Here is a 17,776-nt window from a genome sequence, read left to right as displayed (position 1 = left end):
TTACATGTGTTTGGGGGGGTTCTTATCACTACTTCTGACATGGTCCAGTGATCTGAAAGTGGCTGAGGCACAGTAATTATTCTCCCAAAGCCTCTTTTCAGTTTAGTTTCATCTGAAACAAATCAGGACTGAGATCACACAGTGGTGATGATCCGAGAGCACTCTTGAATTGAAGACAGCTCCACCTTAAGATAGCACCAGGAGACCACCACTCCTCTGGTACAGTGCATCTTCATGGCAGAAAACTATCAGCTTTCATACTAAGCATCACAAAGTCCCCCCTCTCACATGAGAATTGTGTTCTTTTTTGTGCAGAAATATAGATAGTAAAAGAGGAGGGGGAAATTAAAATAAGAAGTACCTGCCATGTGGATTCTTAAACATCTAATGAAGAATAATCTAATGTGAGAGCACTCCTTCACCACAACTGCTACCAGAATCACAGACCTGTGTAAGGAGTGACCCATAGAACTGGAAATTTATTATTTGAGACTTATTTGTGTAGCTTAGATAGCATAATCAAAAATGCCCCAAAATGACAAACACATACAAACTGCCAAAGGGAAACTGTCAAAGCCTCTTTATATCATAAAACACATTAGAAACTCTAGTCTGGAAGGCAGTTTCTTGAGCTGTGCATTTTTGTTGTAACAGCCTTATTGTGATGGGGTATAATTGTTTGCCCACAAGGGGAAATATAAGATCAGGTCACTGACACATGGTTTACTTCTGATTCCTTGTTTAACAATTATCAAATTGTTAAACAATTTGATAAGGGTCAATTAATCCTGAGGGTGAGAAGTAGAAACCCCTGAGCAGAGTAGCCTAATCTGCAGATAACACTGATGGTCTTTCCTGTCTTGTTCCTCCTGCTGGCAAGCCCTGCATTTGGCAGTGATGCAGTCCAGCATCCAACAGAAGGAGAAAGCAACAACTATACATTAACTGAACACACAGATCACTCCCTGCACAAGGGCATCCTCTTATGACACAGATCTGGCTAAGAGACCTGAATGCAATCCTTCCTCTTCCCAAGGGAGCGCTCATACCACCAGAGGCTCCCTTTGCAGATATATTTTAAAGAGAGCAAAGGTCCAGGTCACTGTTGCCAGGAAAGGCAGTTGAAGAGGTTCCAGCATCAGCATCTCCCTGCCCCTCCCTCTTTGCCCAAAGGTTACAGCACTGAGCTGTATGGATTCAGCTGTTTGTGTGGGCACACTGCAAACTCTTTCAGCGAAACAGTCTACAAATGCAAAAACACCCCCTGTTGGGGCTTCCTGTTTTTTTTTTTTTTAGGGAGGCAGAGGGAAAGGCTGGAAGGGAGGAGTGGGAGTCTGATTTTTTCCATCAGACTATTCCACAAAAGCTATTTGTACAGCCATATTCTGAAACAGATGAGGAAATAAAAATCTTTGAGGGTGGGAGTGATGTAGAGATGAAATGGGGGTAGTGGGGAGAAACAAGGCAAGCAGCTGGGACTGGAACCTCAAACTGGCTCTGCTTCTGTAGCGTTCATAATGGAGAACTACACGTGAAGCCCATATTACTTCAGCATCTTTAACCAGAAAAGGACTCCAGGCACACTTGCTAAAGGTCTGGAGCACCTAAAATGAAGCTTCAAGTCAGACACCCAAGCTTCAAAGAGAGTCAGACACTCAAGCTTCAAAGAGAAACAGCAATTCCCATGGCTCCCACTGCCCATGTCCTGCTCACTAGTTTTGCCTGTCTCTAGGGACAGCTCCTGGGCCCCAGCTGGCACAGCCGATGAGCCCCAGAGGCTGCACCTCTCTGCTCCTCTGAGGCCTGAGGCACGGTGCTGCACCCAGGCACCGAATTTTGGGCTATAACATTCTGAAACTGGAGATATGCAAAAAAGACAGCCCCGTAAACCTGCCTACAACTGCCATAATTGGACCCCCTCACTCATTTAATTTTATTTTGCTTGTACCATGGCTAAGGAAGATGAGAACAAGGAACAACAAGAGGAAGCATTAGAAAATGCTATATCTGTTGCTCATTTTTTCCACTTTCCATCAGCTCCACTGAGGCCCCTCTCAGCCACTGCTTTTTGGGAGAGGTGCCATCCTGTACAGAATTTTCCTCCTGGTGGGAACAGCTTTGAGTGGATTAGAGAAGTACTGCTGGGCAAAGCACATCTTTTTAATCAAAAACTTGTAAGGTACGTTCCCACCACTTAGCAGAACTTGTTTACATCTCAGCATTTCAGCCTGAGTTCAACCTGTGCTGTTTAAGAGGATTTCATTTGAATGAGATATGTAAGTCAAGAGTCTTGAGTTCCACTCCGTTTTCTATGCTGACTTTGATGTGTGCCTTTGGGCAATGCATTTACTCTCTCTGTGTCAGGTTCCCCCATCTGCAAATTAGAGATTTTCATAATTATCTTAATAATCCGTTAAGCACATTGAGTTTTGAATAAGCAGTGCAATGTATAAAGGTTAATATTGTTTTTAAAAGCCAAAGCAACCCTTCTTATGTTACTCCTGCAAAAATACTGCATCTGATGTTTGAAAATATAACTGCCAAGTAGATGTTAGTGCAGTAAATGTTCAGCACATGTTTGCGTCTACTGACGCACACTATTAGAAAAATTGCTTGAGACAAATTGAGATATTATAGAACAACCCTATTATGAAGCTAGACCACAAAAAAGCTTTTTTTAATTTAAACTAGATCATCAATAGAATAAGGAAGAGATGGATGAGAATGAGAAAGTTGGTTGTAATTATTTCTCTGAAGATCTGGAACATTATCTGACAGGATTTTAATTCTTGAGTCTCTATCAAAAGACTGGCAGTACTCCAAGGTCTTCAAGACATTTTGGTCCTTAAGGGTAGCAGGATAACTGTTTGAGTAAAAGGCCTTTACTTGCTATTACTTGCTAGCCTTGTGCTAGTCTGCCTTCAACTTCTTTGCCTAGAGTACTTAAGTCAATTCACATTTCACAAGAGAAACACAATTTTATGTCCAAAAAAGTACATTACTACATACAATTATCACAAATATACTTCAAATGGAGAAAGATACTAAGCTACAAAGTACGTCAAATAGGTAGAGCTTTAAACTCAGACAAGGTGGGTGGCTAAACATGAAAATCTTGATGAAGCAAACGCTCCAGAAGAGAGGAACTATTAGTAAATGATTTTATTGCCAAAATCATTGCTTCAGAGTATAAAAGTTCAGGGATGCTCCCAATGAGCCAAAAAGTCCCCCAAAAGCCCAACAAATCTGAGACTCCAAAGAAATAAAACAACAACAAAAACCCAAAGCCCCAAAACAAAAAAGAAACAACCAAAAAATCAACAAAAAAAAAACAAAATCAAAAAAATAACAAAAAACCCTTACACAATCAAACAAAATAAACTAAGAGAAAAACCAAAAAACAAGGCCAAACCCAAAAAGTAGCTTTGAAGTTGCTGTCAACAACAGCAAAATTAAGTGAGGAAGATATGCACCAAAATTAAAAGTTATCTGAGATGTTTCAGCCTTAACTGCTGAAAGACAAAAATAAGGAAACCTGAAAATAAAACTCCAGAATAGTGGAGGTTTGAACTCCCTACTTCAGGTAATTTATGCTTTGACAGAGTAACCTTTGTAGCTGAATTCAAGTAAAAACTAGCTAAGTATTTCAGCAGCCAGTACAAGTCACCTAACCTTGAATAACCAAGCATTAAAATGCTTAATTTGCCACCTGCTTTGCCAGTTACACCAATATAAGATATCATTGAATGTAACCTGCCTCGTAACTAAAAGCAGCTATCAAATATTTAAAAAAGGACACATACAAAAACCTCCAAACAACCCACTGGAGTAATTTCCAAAACTTTCTCTCCTTCAAACCAAACTAAGCACCTTAAGTTCCTCAAAGAGACCAGGTGAGATTGAAAAATTTGCCAGAAAAGTCTGTTTTTAGTTTTAGGCTGGTACTTCTCTCGTTCCCCTCTCATTCACTTTACTGATACAAAGACCAACACAAAAGCCTGTCTTGCACCAGACATTTAACACCAGAACAGAAAGTAATTTGTACAGTTCTTATCTTTTATCTTGAGTCAGGACAGTGGCACAGCACAGTTACTACACAAGACATAAAGCTGTGATTTGTGATCTGTTCAAATTACTTTCCATTTCCTGAAGTGTATTGTGTCACTAGCAGCAGCCCTTATTAGATCCAGGGTGCCAGGTAGTCCCAGCCCTTTATACAGGAGGAAACTCAACCAAGTCGCTGTCAGGTCACCTGGAAACCTTCTGTATCCTCAGCACGGTCCTCCTTTTCACTGTAAAGTGACAGAATTCACAAAGGAATCAAATCATTGTCATCTCCTACATTCAGTGCTCACTCTCTTCTCAAAGGGGAAAAGTTTTGTGATCCTTGACCATGGAAAAAAAATGACTTACAGAACACCTGCAGAGCCAAGCAGACTGAGTATCTTGGCAAGAATTCTTCACGTCATTAATTCCAATGTGCAAAGTAACAATTTCACTGGACTAAGAATTATTGACTAAGTATTACTTGTGACATTTGTAAATACCCCAGCAGAGTTCAACCCCTATACCTGTTCTCTCTTGATCATTTTCTCTAAAAGCTATCAGATCCCTCAGAATATCCACATTAGCTCCAACAGTGAAAGGGGAAAATTTCTGCTAACTGAGGCAACACAGAGACCACTAGAAATACAGATCCTTTAAATTCAGCCTTACATGATGGGGGAGGGAGGGGGAGCAGGAGAAAAAAGAAAAAAGGCCACTAGGATCAGAATCTTGGCAGACCATACCTTGATGCTAAAGTAAAGTGTTTTACCCCAAAAACCTAATAATAAATACAACCCAGCTTCTATATGCAACAAGATACTGCACTGTTTTGTGTATCTTCTTATTTTGTCCAGACCAACAATAATCCAACTCTCTTGTGTTGCTTAAGATTTAAATATCACCAAATTTTTTATCACACTGCTAGAAGTCATGCCTACTTTGTTATCAAAAGTGTATTTTCAGGGCTACAAGGATAAAAAGTTATTCTTAGACAAAGTTATGAGAAGATCATTTTAGAAACTCTTAAAACAATTTCTGACATCATGAATGCTGGCTGTCATGACAATAAGTGGCATTTCTGCGAGTTTCTCAGAGCCTTTATTGTTTTATTTTCAAATTCATCCTGCTACCAAAGTAAAAGAAATGCAAATTCGTTTTTTATTAAAATAATTTATGTAATTACTTGAGGAATATTTAACAAAACCAATTTTTAATAGATCTATTTGCCCGAATTTCTGAGTGCCCATATTTTCTTGAAGAAACACACTCTCCTGAAAAATTTATACATTTCAAGCACTGCAAGCATATGAGGATTACAGACCAAATTTAGACCTTGAATCTAACGCTACAGTTTTACCATGCAGTTTTTCCTTCAGCAAAAGAACATGCAGGGTAAAGTGTTAACCCCATTAAAAGTCAAGGCAAAGCTTCCATGGACTGTAATGAGACTGGGATTTCACCCAAGGTGTTAAACTGTGGTTTGGGAAAGCAAATAAAAGTACATCCATTATTGTAACAAGTACTTACCTGCTAGCCAGACTGAGCAACTCATGTCTATCGGCTACTGCAGATTTCTTTTCCAGTTCCCACAACATCACATTGATCAGGTATGAATTCTTAATTACAATAGGCACTTCTTCAAACATGTTTTCATATGCAATATTTGCTTTTTTCAAGCTGTGAAAAAAGTTATGGAATATTTACTAATATAAACAGTAACTCTCTCATTCTCTTTGTTGAATTGTTGCTCCAACAATTTGGTAAAAATCCTTGATTTTCATAGTTTCACAATTAAACAAGAGTCAAGTTTTGTTAAGAAAGCATTTGCATGTCAAAATCTCACGTTTACAAAGACTAGGAAAAGCTGCTCTAGGAAAAACTCTCAGAAGACAAGCAGCTGCCTTGCTTGTTAATAGATTACCTACGTGAAAAAGCCTCCAGCAAGAGACTGTACTGACAGGATTAACTCTGCCCCTTCCAAAATATTTTACTGATTTTCCTGCCATCAGCGTTTCTTACATAGAACTGAACAGTTAGCTACCACATGGTGCTAAAATACCTTAAAATACTGTAACTACTACAATGAAAAACAATTTTCCCAATATCTGAGTAATTAAAATTTTTACTGACCAAAAAATTAGATTCACAAAATATTGTATGTTTTGGAATAATTAAATTCTGTAGTGAATATTAAAACATAAATTTTCAGTGTGTGTTTTTTTACAATATACACGTAAAAAACTAGAGCTATTGCTTTATAATAAAGTAAATAAATTAGACAGTAATACCTTTCATAAAATCTGGATATAAAAGCATGATTTAGAAGTTTCTAAGGAAATAGAGCCTTAACTTCTTTATATTCATACTGGATTTTGGAACAAAAACTTTTGCTTTTTGCCTCCACCCCATTTTTTGACTGATCACAGATTTGTTTGTTCATCATCAGAGTTTTAGACACCAAGCAATGAAATTAATACATTCTTCCTCAGTGAAGTGATTTTAACAAGTGTTTGTGTTTTTGCTATTGAACACCAAGCAATTGGAGGCAAAGGATGCTAAGGCCTACATCTGTAACAAGCAGCTAATCTTTTGAAACAGAGTAATTATCCTACTTCACTCCAGAAGATGGTGTCCACATAGGGGAGGTAATTTGGAAAAAAATACACTGGGACAGCTATTCCAGAATACCTGTTCCATTTTAATTCTGGGGGGGAAAAAAGAGCTTAAAGACAGATCAGCTATTTCCCTCCTTCCATTTCTTTTTTTTTTTTTTTTTTTTTTCCTGTTTTTGGCTCTGTTCCCATGTGCAGCTATATTCCCCATGGTCCTTCCAGCACGCCCACTAACTAGCCCCAAACCCAGTTCAGGATCCCCCACTTATGGAAATGCCAAGACAGCCTTCTCAGCTCACTGTGCCATGGCACAACTATCCCTGCCCATATAGGTCCATTTTCCCCAACACACAGAGTTAGATTAGAGTTTAAAATACAGCATTCCATAATCCTAGGTACCATTCTGCATCCCAGTAATTCAGCAAAGCCTAGGAGAAAACATTCTTTGAAGTTACTTACGCTTCTGGAGAGAAGTCTTTTTCTTTGCAAACTTCCATCAGTTTGGGAGTCAGCCTATATGCCTTCAGTGACAAAGACCCTTGGGCAGTCTTAATGGGATCTATTATTAAAATGGAAGGAAGCCTATTATTACCAAACTTAGACTGCCTTTTTCTTTTTAAGTATCTGAATGACATAAACAGGAGAAAAATTACTAAGTAGTCCTAGTGAAAAAAAAAAAATTAAATAACAAACAGAAAAGACACTATAGCAGAGGCAGTTCCTATTGCACTGCTATGTAAAATACAACCAACAATATACAGCGATGCCAATTAGTGAACTTAACTTGGAGAAGTTGGGGGGAATCTTGACCCATTCTACTCGTATTATTTCCCCATTAAAGGTCCAATTCACATTTCCTTTTTTTTTGTATGAATTATCCACAGAACTTACGTAAGAGTGACCTCATTTAAATAAAGATTCTTCCTTCCAGTCATTCTGCAGTAAATTAAAATCTTCATTAAACAACATTTTATATGGAAAAAAAAGTAGTTTTAGAGTAGCAATGAGCTAATTCAGATCAAGCTGCCATGCTGCTTTGTGCATGACAATGTAACTGGTACATACAAAGATTCATTTTGCTTTGACATACTCTGCTGAATTTAGGGGGAAATTTTCTAAACAAACTGTTACATTCCTTGGACAAAGAAGCTTAACACTTGCAGCATGATAACAGCTGAAGCATGCCAACACAAAAATAAAAGCTGTGTTAACATTCATGTTGTCTGAAACTTAACACAGTAAAACTTTTAGCAATCGGTGATAAAATGAAAACCAAAATAGACTGAAACAAGTGGAAAATTCATCAAGGTCTGATGATGCAATGTTTCCAGCCAATATAAGTATACTTTAACAACTTGTTCTTTACTGTAATCCAATTGTTAACATACTGAAACAATTTTGGGGCAGCTCATAAGATTGATCGTATTCATTAGTATTTTTTCTGACAGATACTCAGGACGTTACATTTACTTCTCAGCTGGAAACTATATGCAAGTCTGCCAGATATGGCAAACTGTGAGTGTTTGGGGAGGGGGAGGCTATAAAGCTGTTAAATTGCCTACGGTTCTGATACAGCACAGAACATCTGGTCTGGAGAGCTTGAGGAAACACCATTAAATAGGCAGAAAAGAAAAAAATCTTTGTGCTAAGAAACAGTCCAGGTTTTGTATGCTTCTGTCAGAGGTATTAAAAAAACTTGGCAATTCGTGTGATGATTGGTCAGTCACGTACAGAGCCAGACACGCTAGCAAGCAGGGTTTGTTAGACATCTGGCCGGGTTCCACCAGCCCCTTCCACGAGGGAGGGGAGATGAAGGAATAAAAATGAAGCAGCTACTCCAGCATTCCAAAACGTACACATCAGGGCTCTGATAGCAAGAAAAATAAACAGAAAGAAGGAAACCCTGTCTAGACTTAGCTGCTGCTGAGGCTGCCGTAGACACAGGGTTGGTATTTACTCGAGAAGGCCTGCCAGGCTACTCTTACAGGCAAAAGACAGAATACAAAAATAGTAGTAATAATATTAAGAGGGGAAAAGAGTAATAAAGGAAACCTCATACTAACCGTAAATGAGAACTACAGACTCCTCAATTGCATGCTGGTAACTGAACTGGGAGTCCAGGAGGGCACGGGTGACAAAAGAGCCATAGTATGTGGACTGGTACCAGCCAACGTGAAGATGATCAATGTTTACATGGCGCAGGCTTCGCATCATTTCCATCTGGTATTGAACTGGATTAAATAAAAAGTATGTTCAAAAAGTAAACTTACACAATCAGTACTATTTAAAGAGAAAGCTTGATATTAAATGAGTAAATTGTATTTTATTTTCATTTTTGCAACTGCCTAGGAATTTGTTTACTCACTGGGCTGTCTTCATTAAAATCCAGAGTTTCCTCAGAGAATGAGAGTAAGACCAGCCTGAGTAAGCAGACCTTTTTCAGCTGCAGCTAATTGCTAAAGTGATCAACAAACTGTTACACGTCATTTACAGTGTGCGTTACCTTCCTCATTCATAAAACAAAAAAATCTGATATTGGGTTTCATCAAGCAGTAACATCTAACCATTTAGTAACAAAGACTTATTGTGATTTAAGCTGCAATACTATCGAGAACTAGGTAACTTTTGGAATCAAAAGGAGAATTATTTAATGAATATATGAAATATATTATAAACTGTGTCTTTTTCACAACATAAAATTACATTTTCAATAAAAGAGCTTGGGGAACCAACTATAGCTGTTAGATAGTTTGAATTGCATTTTATTTCCAATTTTCAACACTGTTTCTTCTTTTTAGGTGTATATAAAGGCAAAGGATGCATGCATGTACATATTATTGTTTATAATACACATATATCTAAATGCTGTAAGTTACTTATAACAGTAGGGAACATTTTTCTTTACACCAACAGCTGTAATGTTTCATTGTACGAACACAAAAATTCTGTTTCTATTAAATGCTTCATTCAAACAGATCACCTTCATGGAACAGAGTTTTCTATTCAGGAATATTTAACATAATCCCATCAAACAGAACAACACACTTTACCACTTATCAGACCTTTTAAACAGACACTGTGCCTGCTGGTTAAATTTAAGGAAAGAGAAATCAGTGTGATTATTAGATGAACCAACATTCGGAGCCAATTCATAGGAAATCAATGCAACAACACTACACAATCCTTAAGTTTTGTCTGCAGCTGCAAGTTACAAAGATAGCACACACACACACACCCCACGCATCCATTTTTGTTATTTTTTTTCAAGACTTCTCCTTGTACAGATGCAAATATGATATTCATTATAAAAGAAAGAAATGCAAATCAATTAGCTGCAGAATGTGCTACATTTTCAGACCCCACTTCATATTCTTTCAAAAGGGGGAAAAAATCCACACATATTATTTAAAGATATGAGGAATTATTCTTCAAGACTGGACAAATATTTTTCCAACTTATCACTCACCCTTGCAGCACAGACTACATTCTGCAGTTTTCTGGCCCTTCTCATTAAATTGCCATATCTGACCAACTCTATTTTTGAAGTAACCTACATACACTTACAGAAACCCTTACAGACTACTTCAGTCAGTGTATGCTGGTGATTGCATTCTATACCACAGTGTCATAACAGAAATTACTTGAAATTTGTGTTTCATCCAGGGCACCATGATAATAAAGCATCTTGAAACTAACACAGCAAAACCACCCATGCTTTGTTCTGAGATGCCCTAACACAGCCAGTAAAGGAGAGGCCTGCTCGATGTGCCTGTCTCTAAACTAAGGCAAACCTTGAGATGCCTCTGCACTCTTCAGGGCAGCCTGCACAATTGATCAAACAGCTATTTCCAAGTCAGAATGAAAAGCTTCCCCCTTGCCAGACCTAAGCAAACTCATTGTACCACTTCCAGAAACAGAGGCCAGGCTGAAGCTCCTTACCCAGAGCCCAGTGCCTTTGCAGCGCAGTGGTTGGCTCAAAAGCAAAGATCTAGTTTGTCAAGGAGTCTCAGTCCTTAAACTTTAAAAGTTTCTGTGGATTTTTTGGAGGTGAAGATGGTAAGTTTCTAAATTTTATAATCAAAAAAAGAACACAGACCTCCTAAAAAAAAAAAAAAAAACCCAAAAAAACCCAACACCCCAAAACAAAAAAACCCCAAAAAACTCCTGCTGTAACCATGATTTTGAATTGAAAACGTATATGTTCCAGTCATTAAATGTAGCTAGAATAAACTCTTTTGGTTAAAATAAGCTTTTCAAAGGTATATCTGTGTGGAAGGCAAGAATGACTTGTTTCTCACATGACTTGCTATAACATGCTAAAAAATGAAATTATAGTTAGAACCTTTGTAGCCAAACGAAGTCATCAAGAGGAAAAACTAGAAAGGACTGTCAAAAACAGCTGAAACAGATAAAGGATTTTGTGATAATGAAATGAAATGTGGACTTTTAGATAGCTGAGCTAGACTGCTCCTTGCAGTGGCAATTCTCTTGTAATGGTGGACACTCTGAAAGTAGGGGTGGTCATGTAATGATGGGGAAATGATACTTAGACATAGATTCCTATGAAATCATGTGGTTGATACATCCAGATAATTTCCCCCTTGAGAAGTGTAATATTCAAGAGCAGGAAAACATCCAGATCTTTTACAAACTTGAATAAAGGCATATCATGCTCTCAAAAGTGCTCTTCTGAGAGCTAACTGGTAACCAAGTTCCAGGACAAGTTCTTTTCTTAAACACAGTACACCCAGCAACATGTAAGAGATGTAACACGATGTAAGGGAGACTGTCCAGAAGAAAAAGGACTTACTGAAAACCATCCAGATTTCATGTCAGCAATTCCTCCTCTCATGGCTGTTAGCAGTTAGATGATAATGAAGGCAATAGTGGAAAAAATGTCAAAGAACCAATAAAGCATCAATAGCTAACATCTTTGCCTTGGGAAAACAACTGCAGAAATTAAAACATGATGCAGTCCTCACCAGGGAGAAATGGAAACTCTTTTAACCATACATATATATTTTATAACATGTATTAGTAGCTAGATAGCTCCAACAAGCTGCCAACTTGCACAAATGGATAACAGCCCCCAAGTCGCTTTTGTTGATACTGTTACCACTGTTTCTTTACATCGTTTGCCCAATCTACAGAACATCGTCTTTTTACCTAGAAGCTTAGCACAGACTGGACAAGAGCTCCCTCTCTCCTTCTATTTATTACTCAGTCTGGTAGCATGTGGGGCAGTTGTGCACTTTTTCCAACAAATTCACTGTTTCATGTCACAGTCGCTCCCAAGCTACTCTGTGAAGCTGATACTGAAAGAGCCACTTAGTCTAAGAGTGCACAGAACTGAGGTGAGCAAACAAAAGGGCAGGGGAACAGCCAGACCAGGATGCTGCCTCCTTCTCCCTCACATTTAGACAGTGTACCTACATTTCAAAACAATATGTTCAGGGATGTCCTTATGATAAGGAAAGCCAGCAGCCATGCTTGCACTGAGAACATGCAACCTCTGTCTCCTGAGCCATTGCCTCTCTCCTGCGCACCTTTCCGAGGGAGATTGTTTTAACGGAAGATTCTCTTTTGCTATTATTAAAAAAACACCCCCTCCTTCCTCTAAAACGGTGATTTTTTGATAGTTTGCAAGCAAATGCGGGGGCGAGGGGAATTAAGGAAGCTAGAAAGCATTACTGCAATTTATCTAAAGCAAACAAAGTGCAAAACTATACAATATGGGTGTTCTGTTTGCAAACAAATGACTTGTATGAATTTGTAGCACCAAAATGCCTTGACTGAAAAATCTTGACAGTAAACCCTACTACAGTAGTTTGTTTTAATAACTATTGTAAAAGAATTTAAAAATACTAGAACAATATAAAGCCATTTTCCTTTTCTAGAAAGTACTGCCAATATTAGAGACTTCATCTGGGCTTTAACATATAGGAGATATATACCCTACCTTACCAACAAAAAAACAAAACAACAAAAAAGAAAAAAACAACCAAACAAAAACACAAACAAACATAATATCTCAGATACAAGACAAAGAATTGAACCCTGATGTAATGGCCCATTCAACACTAGGACAATTCAAACATGATTTTTCTATACCTTAAAATACCTCGTCAATTATTTCACTATTTGAAAGCCTAATTTCAGAATAGGTCAAATCAGCTGAAGCATTGAAAAAAGGTCCATCATTATTCAAAAATGCAAACAAATCTAAAACTGCAAACAAATGTAAAACCCTGGAGTTCAAAAACAACTGGTGAATGATGCAAGTTTACTTATTACTGAATTGTTTCTTTACCAAGAAAAATTAATTAGAATTCACCTCCCACAGGACCACATATGCACGTGCCTGTTGCTGAAATTCAGTCCTTAAATAGTTATCGTTACCATGAGAGGAGATGCATTTCAGCCTGATCACATTGAGACTATCAGTAAATATTGTGACACGTCAAACCCTGATCAATGGTGGCCTGGAGGCAACATATTTGATGACACCTCACTTGCTCAAAGCCTTAATTCTGAGAGGTAATTTAAGCTGATATACCTTGAGAAATTTGATTTGAAGAGCAGCAATCCACATGCCTCCTAAAAAAGCCATGCCCCATCGAAGTGGAAGAACTTTGTACCAGTGTTAGGTGCCACAGACTGGTTTTATGCTGCTCCTCACCCAGCTTGCTGCAGTGGACTCTGTGCAAAAGAGGTAACAACCAACTTGAAGCTAGCTACAAACCACTAACATCTGTGTAGCCTTCATCTCCCCTTCCTTCACAACTAAGTGTTTGCCTCAACCCGTGTTTCCCAAGTTTGTCCTTCACTTGTGCTCACAGAGCAGAAGTTGCATGTGCTTTCAGGAGGGCAGGTCACTGGCCGAAGAACAAAGTGGACCTTTCCTGCTCCCTCACCTTCCACAGCCTCCTCACAAAGACTCTCTCAAGGAAAATGAATCTGAGGATGAATATTGTTTCCTCAAAGAATGCTGAGCACCCAGAAGACAGATGAACTAAAACTACCTAAAATTTATTCAAGACTAGGCATACTGTTCAAGGGACACAAAAGTCCATCAGAAGAGACAGCATCCACTTTCTGTGCTCACACTTCTCTGAATTTAACTGGTAACATGAACATGGCAAATTTTGGTTAATCTGGTCAAAATACACTGAAAACCAGCCAAAATATTTCTTTTATAGCATTGTTATTATTGTAGATAGTATTTTTAATGCAATAATTTATCTGTTTTGAAGTGCTACCATGTGGTAGCATGCATACTGAACAAGTGCTATACACTTCACAGCACAAAAAATTTGGGTTTTTCTATACATATTAACTTTGCCAAACCACATGTATGCTTCAGACAGTATCTTCAATGACTAAACCAAGTTGGCAGATGCTAGTTCAAGGAATCAGCATATGCATTTGAAAAGAAGGAAAACTGATTTATTTAATTTAATTTAGCACAGAGAATTATGGAGACAACAGATTAATTTGTTTCCCTCCACACACACAATCTCAATTAATTGTCTAAAAAACTATGAATCACAATAACTGCATCTATTGATAAGAATTTCAATTGTGAAGACACAAATAAAAGGAATACCACAACCAACTTGTTATGGTTAAAAAATACAACTAAAAAGAATGAGCAGAGAGAAACAAGAATTCAGAATTAATTCCAGCAAAGGCAATGTTTCATTTGAAAAAGCCTTCAGATACAGTTGAAATATATTTCTCTGTCTAAAGTGTGCACCACATATGCATACAAATATTTACAGATTTTTATCTATATCCAGCCACCTCACACATACACACTTCTCCCAAGACAAATGCACAAGCTCAGTAACTCAACAATTCTCCTATTCACGGAGAAAAAAAATTGAAAGTAAATATTGCCTTCCTCAATAATATTAATTTCCTCCTCTGAAATATCAAGTCAGGGTTACAAAACAGTGCTCTATTTTATGCACTTTTGCTATACTGGGCTGAAAGCACCTGACCTCCTCTAAACTTGGAAGTTAAGCAGACCAGGGTCTGTAGGTAGCAGGATAGGAAAAAAAAAATCACGTGAAAATAGGCAAAAGTCCAAGAGTCATAGTCGTAAGAGCAAAAAACCAAAAGCAAGTCAAAAGACTTAATTCAACCCCATTTTAATTGCTAAACTGAAGGATGAAAAAAAGGGGCAGAACATATCTGGCCAAATTTTTTAAGGAATTTTGTGTTCTAATGAGTTAGCAGCTGCAGTAGAAAAATTGAACATTCACAAATCTGCATTTTCTATATAGGCTATGAGATAAATTGACTACAAATCTTTAGGAATCCCCTCCATCTATGCCACCAACACTACTGCTCTAGTAAGAGCAAGTCCAACCTCTTCTGAGTGAATCCTTATTACAGCAACTGAGGCTTTGTCAGTGCCTTCATGTTTTTCTAAAACAAAAAGATCCTTCATTTTATGAGAAAGAAAGAAAGAGACAAACAGAAGAGGAAAAACTCTTAAGTAACAATTGATTATGTACGCTCAGTAAACTCATTCATTTTTAACCTTGATCACAACTCAATGTTAGTTTTATGACAGCACTGTGTGATATTAATTGTGCTCAATAGAAAAAAGTACAGGACACCCAGAGGAGATATCACAATCAGTAGGTGAACAGTGAAAAGTAACAGAACATAATAAAAATAAAAAACAACATTTGGAGTGCTTCTGTCAGGAGATACTTACCCAGCTGTAAGCATGTATGGCCAGACTGTTATTTATTACCAGTTTAGCCAGCAGTTGCTAGAGCATAGTCCCCACCAGAGCTGATGACCACAGCCCTGGTATTAGGGACAGGGACAACTGTCCTGGGATCCAGGACCCCCCAGCCCAGCCAGCAGTGACTGCCCACGACTACCTTGCTACACAGAGTGGCTCCCAGCTATGGGCCAGCACAAGGACAAAGCTCCTGACAAAGCAGGGCAAGGTAAGAAAGGGCAGCTCTGTCACTGGTGGGAGTAAAGGATGAGGAGAAGTTTTGAGAGCAAATGAGTAAAACAAGGGAATGGAGAGCACAGGGATGTGCGTGACAGGACAACGGGAAAGTAGCAAAGGGAAGCACACCACTTCCTGCACATGTGCTGGCACGCGCCCAGGGTTTTCTGACAGCCACTTTGGGGCTCTGGTCTAAGCACACAACCACTGAATTAGGAAGCAATCAAAGCCATCAATCTATTACAGCATTTTATCAACACATGAGCAAACACTCAGATAAGCCTTTGGACAAGCTAAATCTCACTGACCACACAATTTTCTACACAACTCAAGATAATAGAAATTTGTCCTGTTTTTAAATAAATACATCCAAGCCTCAAGACAACTCTAAATAAGAAGGGTTGGACTGCCAAGGTAACTTGCAAAATTGTGTTCTAATGTATGCAACATTATTCCAAAGGATAAAAGCATTATAATACTATCTTTCAGAAATACTAAAACACTGAGTTTTCAAAAAGCATTTTAAATTCAGAAACCCACTTTGAAATAAAGTTAAAATCAAGCAATATAATTCAACTATTCTGTTGGCAATGATTATCAAGAAATGGTCAGAAGAAAAAGCAACATATTTGATGGCTTTCTGCCATATCTTTGGAGTATTTTTTTTTTCACATTTATCTAGAAAGATTCATCTTCACAGTATCTTACAAACACTAGCCAATTAATCCTCCCTCTCCTCCTATATGGCAGGAAAATATTATTCTTGTCTAAGCATCCTTTTGGCTTACTACACTACTATTTCTGCACTGATTGAAGACAAATTTGATATGAGATCGAAATCTTTATCAAGAGAAAAGGTTTCAGTCAGCCTACATTGTCATGACAGCAGTAAATTGTACTACTAAAAATGCCATCTGTGCAGCCGAAATCTTGCTTCCCTTGTAAGAAAGCTGGAAGATGATATCTCATTTCCTCATAAACATCACATGCCTAATGAAAGCATCAACTGTTTTCTATTAGGAGTGCATTCCCATGAACTTCAGCACCTTGAAGCCTTTACTTACACCAATTTTGTCCAGTATCATTCTAGCCCGGAACATGCAAAGTAGGATTAAAGGAATGAAAAGGAATCAGCATGGTCAAAGAACAACTCTGTGTTACAGTAACTTCATATGCAACAAGGCACATCCTTTTTTTTAAAAAAAACAGGCTTTTTAAAGTTTCCTAAGATATTCTTAACTTTGTTCAACAGCCACTGATTTTTGCTTGTTTACTCTAGTGAGGCTACATTAACAGGTAAAAGCTCTTTCTTCACAAAATATCAAATTATTCTTTACAACATATCTACCTTAATGCTCCAAGTTACAAAGCAATTAAGCACAAAATAACACAAAAATGTGTGGTGAAACTAATTCCTTTCCTACATAAATTTCAATCAGATTAATGTATTTTTTATGGAATTTTATATTATGTAAATACTCAGAGAGGTTATTCAATTACCTGGAAAAATTTGGAAATGTTTAAAGATCAATGAATTACACAGTCACTATTACTTTTTTAATATAACACAGATTTTCACATTCAACAATTTGAAAGCAGAACAGGAACAGACTGAAATGGAAACAACACAAAAACTCCCGCATTTTGAAAATCAGTAATTTCATACAGCATGCATCGCACAGAAGTCTCATTTCGTTAAGTGAAGAAAAATGATGAGTTCACATAAGAGGTTTGGGGGCTTTTAAATTCCTCATCTCCCGCAAAAACACAGAAAAACATTTTTCTTCTTTGTAAAGCTTCAAAGTTTGAGTATTTTCTACTAATCACTGTTTGCATTGCTGAAATTCAAAGGGCAGTGGGAAGTGGAGGGACATCTTCCACAGCTTATTTAAAGTCAAAACACCCATCTTGTGTTACCAGATACAGCAAAGCAAGTGGTTTTCTGATGGCTTGGTATTAAATATCCACAAGTCTGTTTTCAAGAATTTCTCACACTGTTATAAAATTTCAAGTTCACAAAACATGGTCTGAACACTGAAGCACACACAGCCCTCGTACAGCAGTTTTCCTGAATTGTCTTTATAGCAATTCATTGCTACTGCCCATTTCTTCAGTTGGAAGTTACACCAGCTATTTTTCT

The 17,776-nt window shown here is 37.8% G+C and overlaps 1 protein-coding gene across 1 annotated transcript in view; it reads right to left on the bottom strand.

Moving 5' to 3' along the window:
* Positions 1–17,776, bottom strand: part of EIF3H (eukaryotic translation initiation factor 3 subunit H) — an 85,403-nt gene that overhangs the window by 8,307 nt on the left and 59,320 nt on the right. Inside the window, exons 3-5 of the mRNA XM_066177181.1 lie at positions 8,723–8,890; positions 7,119–7,218; positions 5,575–5,724 (exon numbers count right to left, since the gene is read on the bottom strand). Of these exons, the coding sequence (XP_066033278.1) occupies positions 5,575–5,724; positions 7,119–7,218; positions 8,723–8,890 (418 nt within the window). The remainder of the gene's footprint in view (positions 1–5,574; positions 5,725–7,118; positions 7,219–8,722; positions 8,891–17,776) is intronic.

The sequence above is a fragment of the Chamaea fasciata genome, unplaced genomic scaffold, assembly GCF_029207755.1.
Source record: "Chamaea fasciata isolate MVZ Bird 193981 ecotype frontalis unplaced genomic scaffold, bChaFas1.0.hap1 SCAF_1, whole genome shotgun sequence".
Lineage (NCBI taxonomy): Eukaryota > Metazoa > Chordata > Aves > Passeriformes > Sylviidae > Chamaea > Chamaea fasciata.
This window is presented reverse-complemented; position numbering and strand designations above follow the sequence as displayed.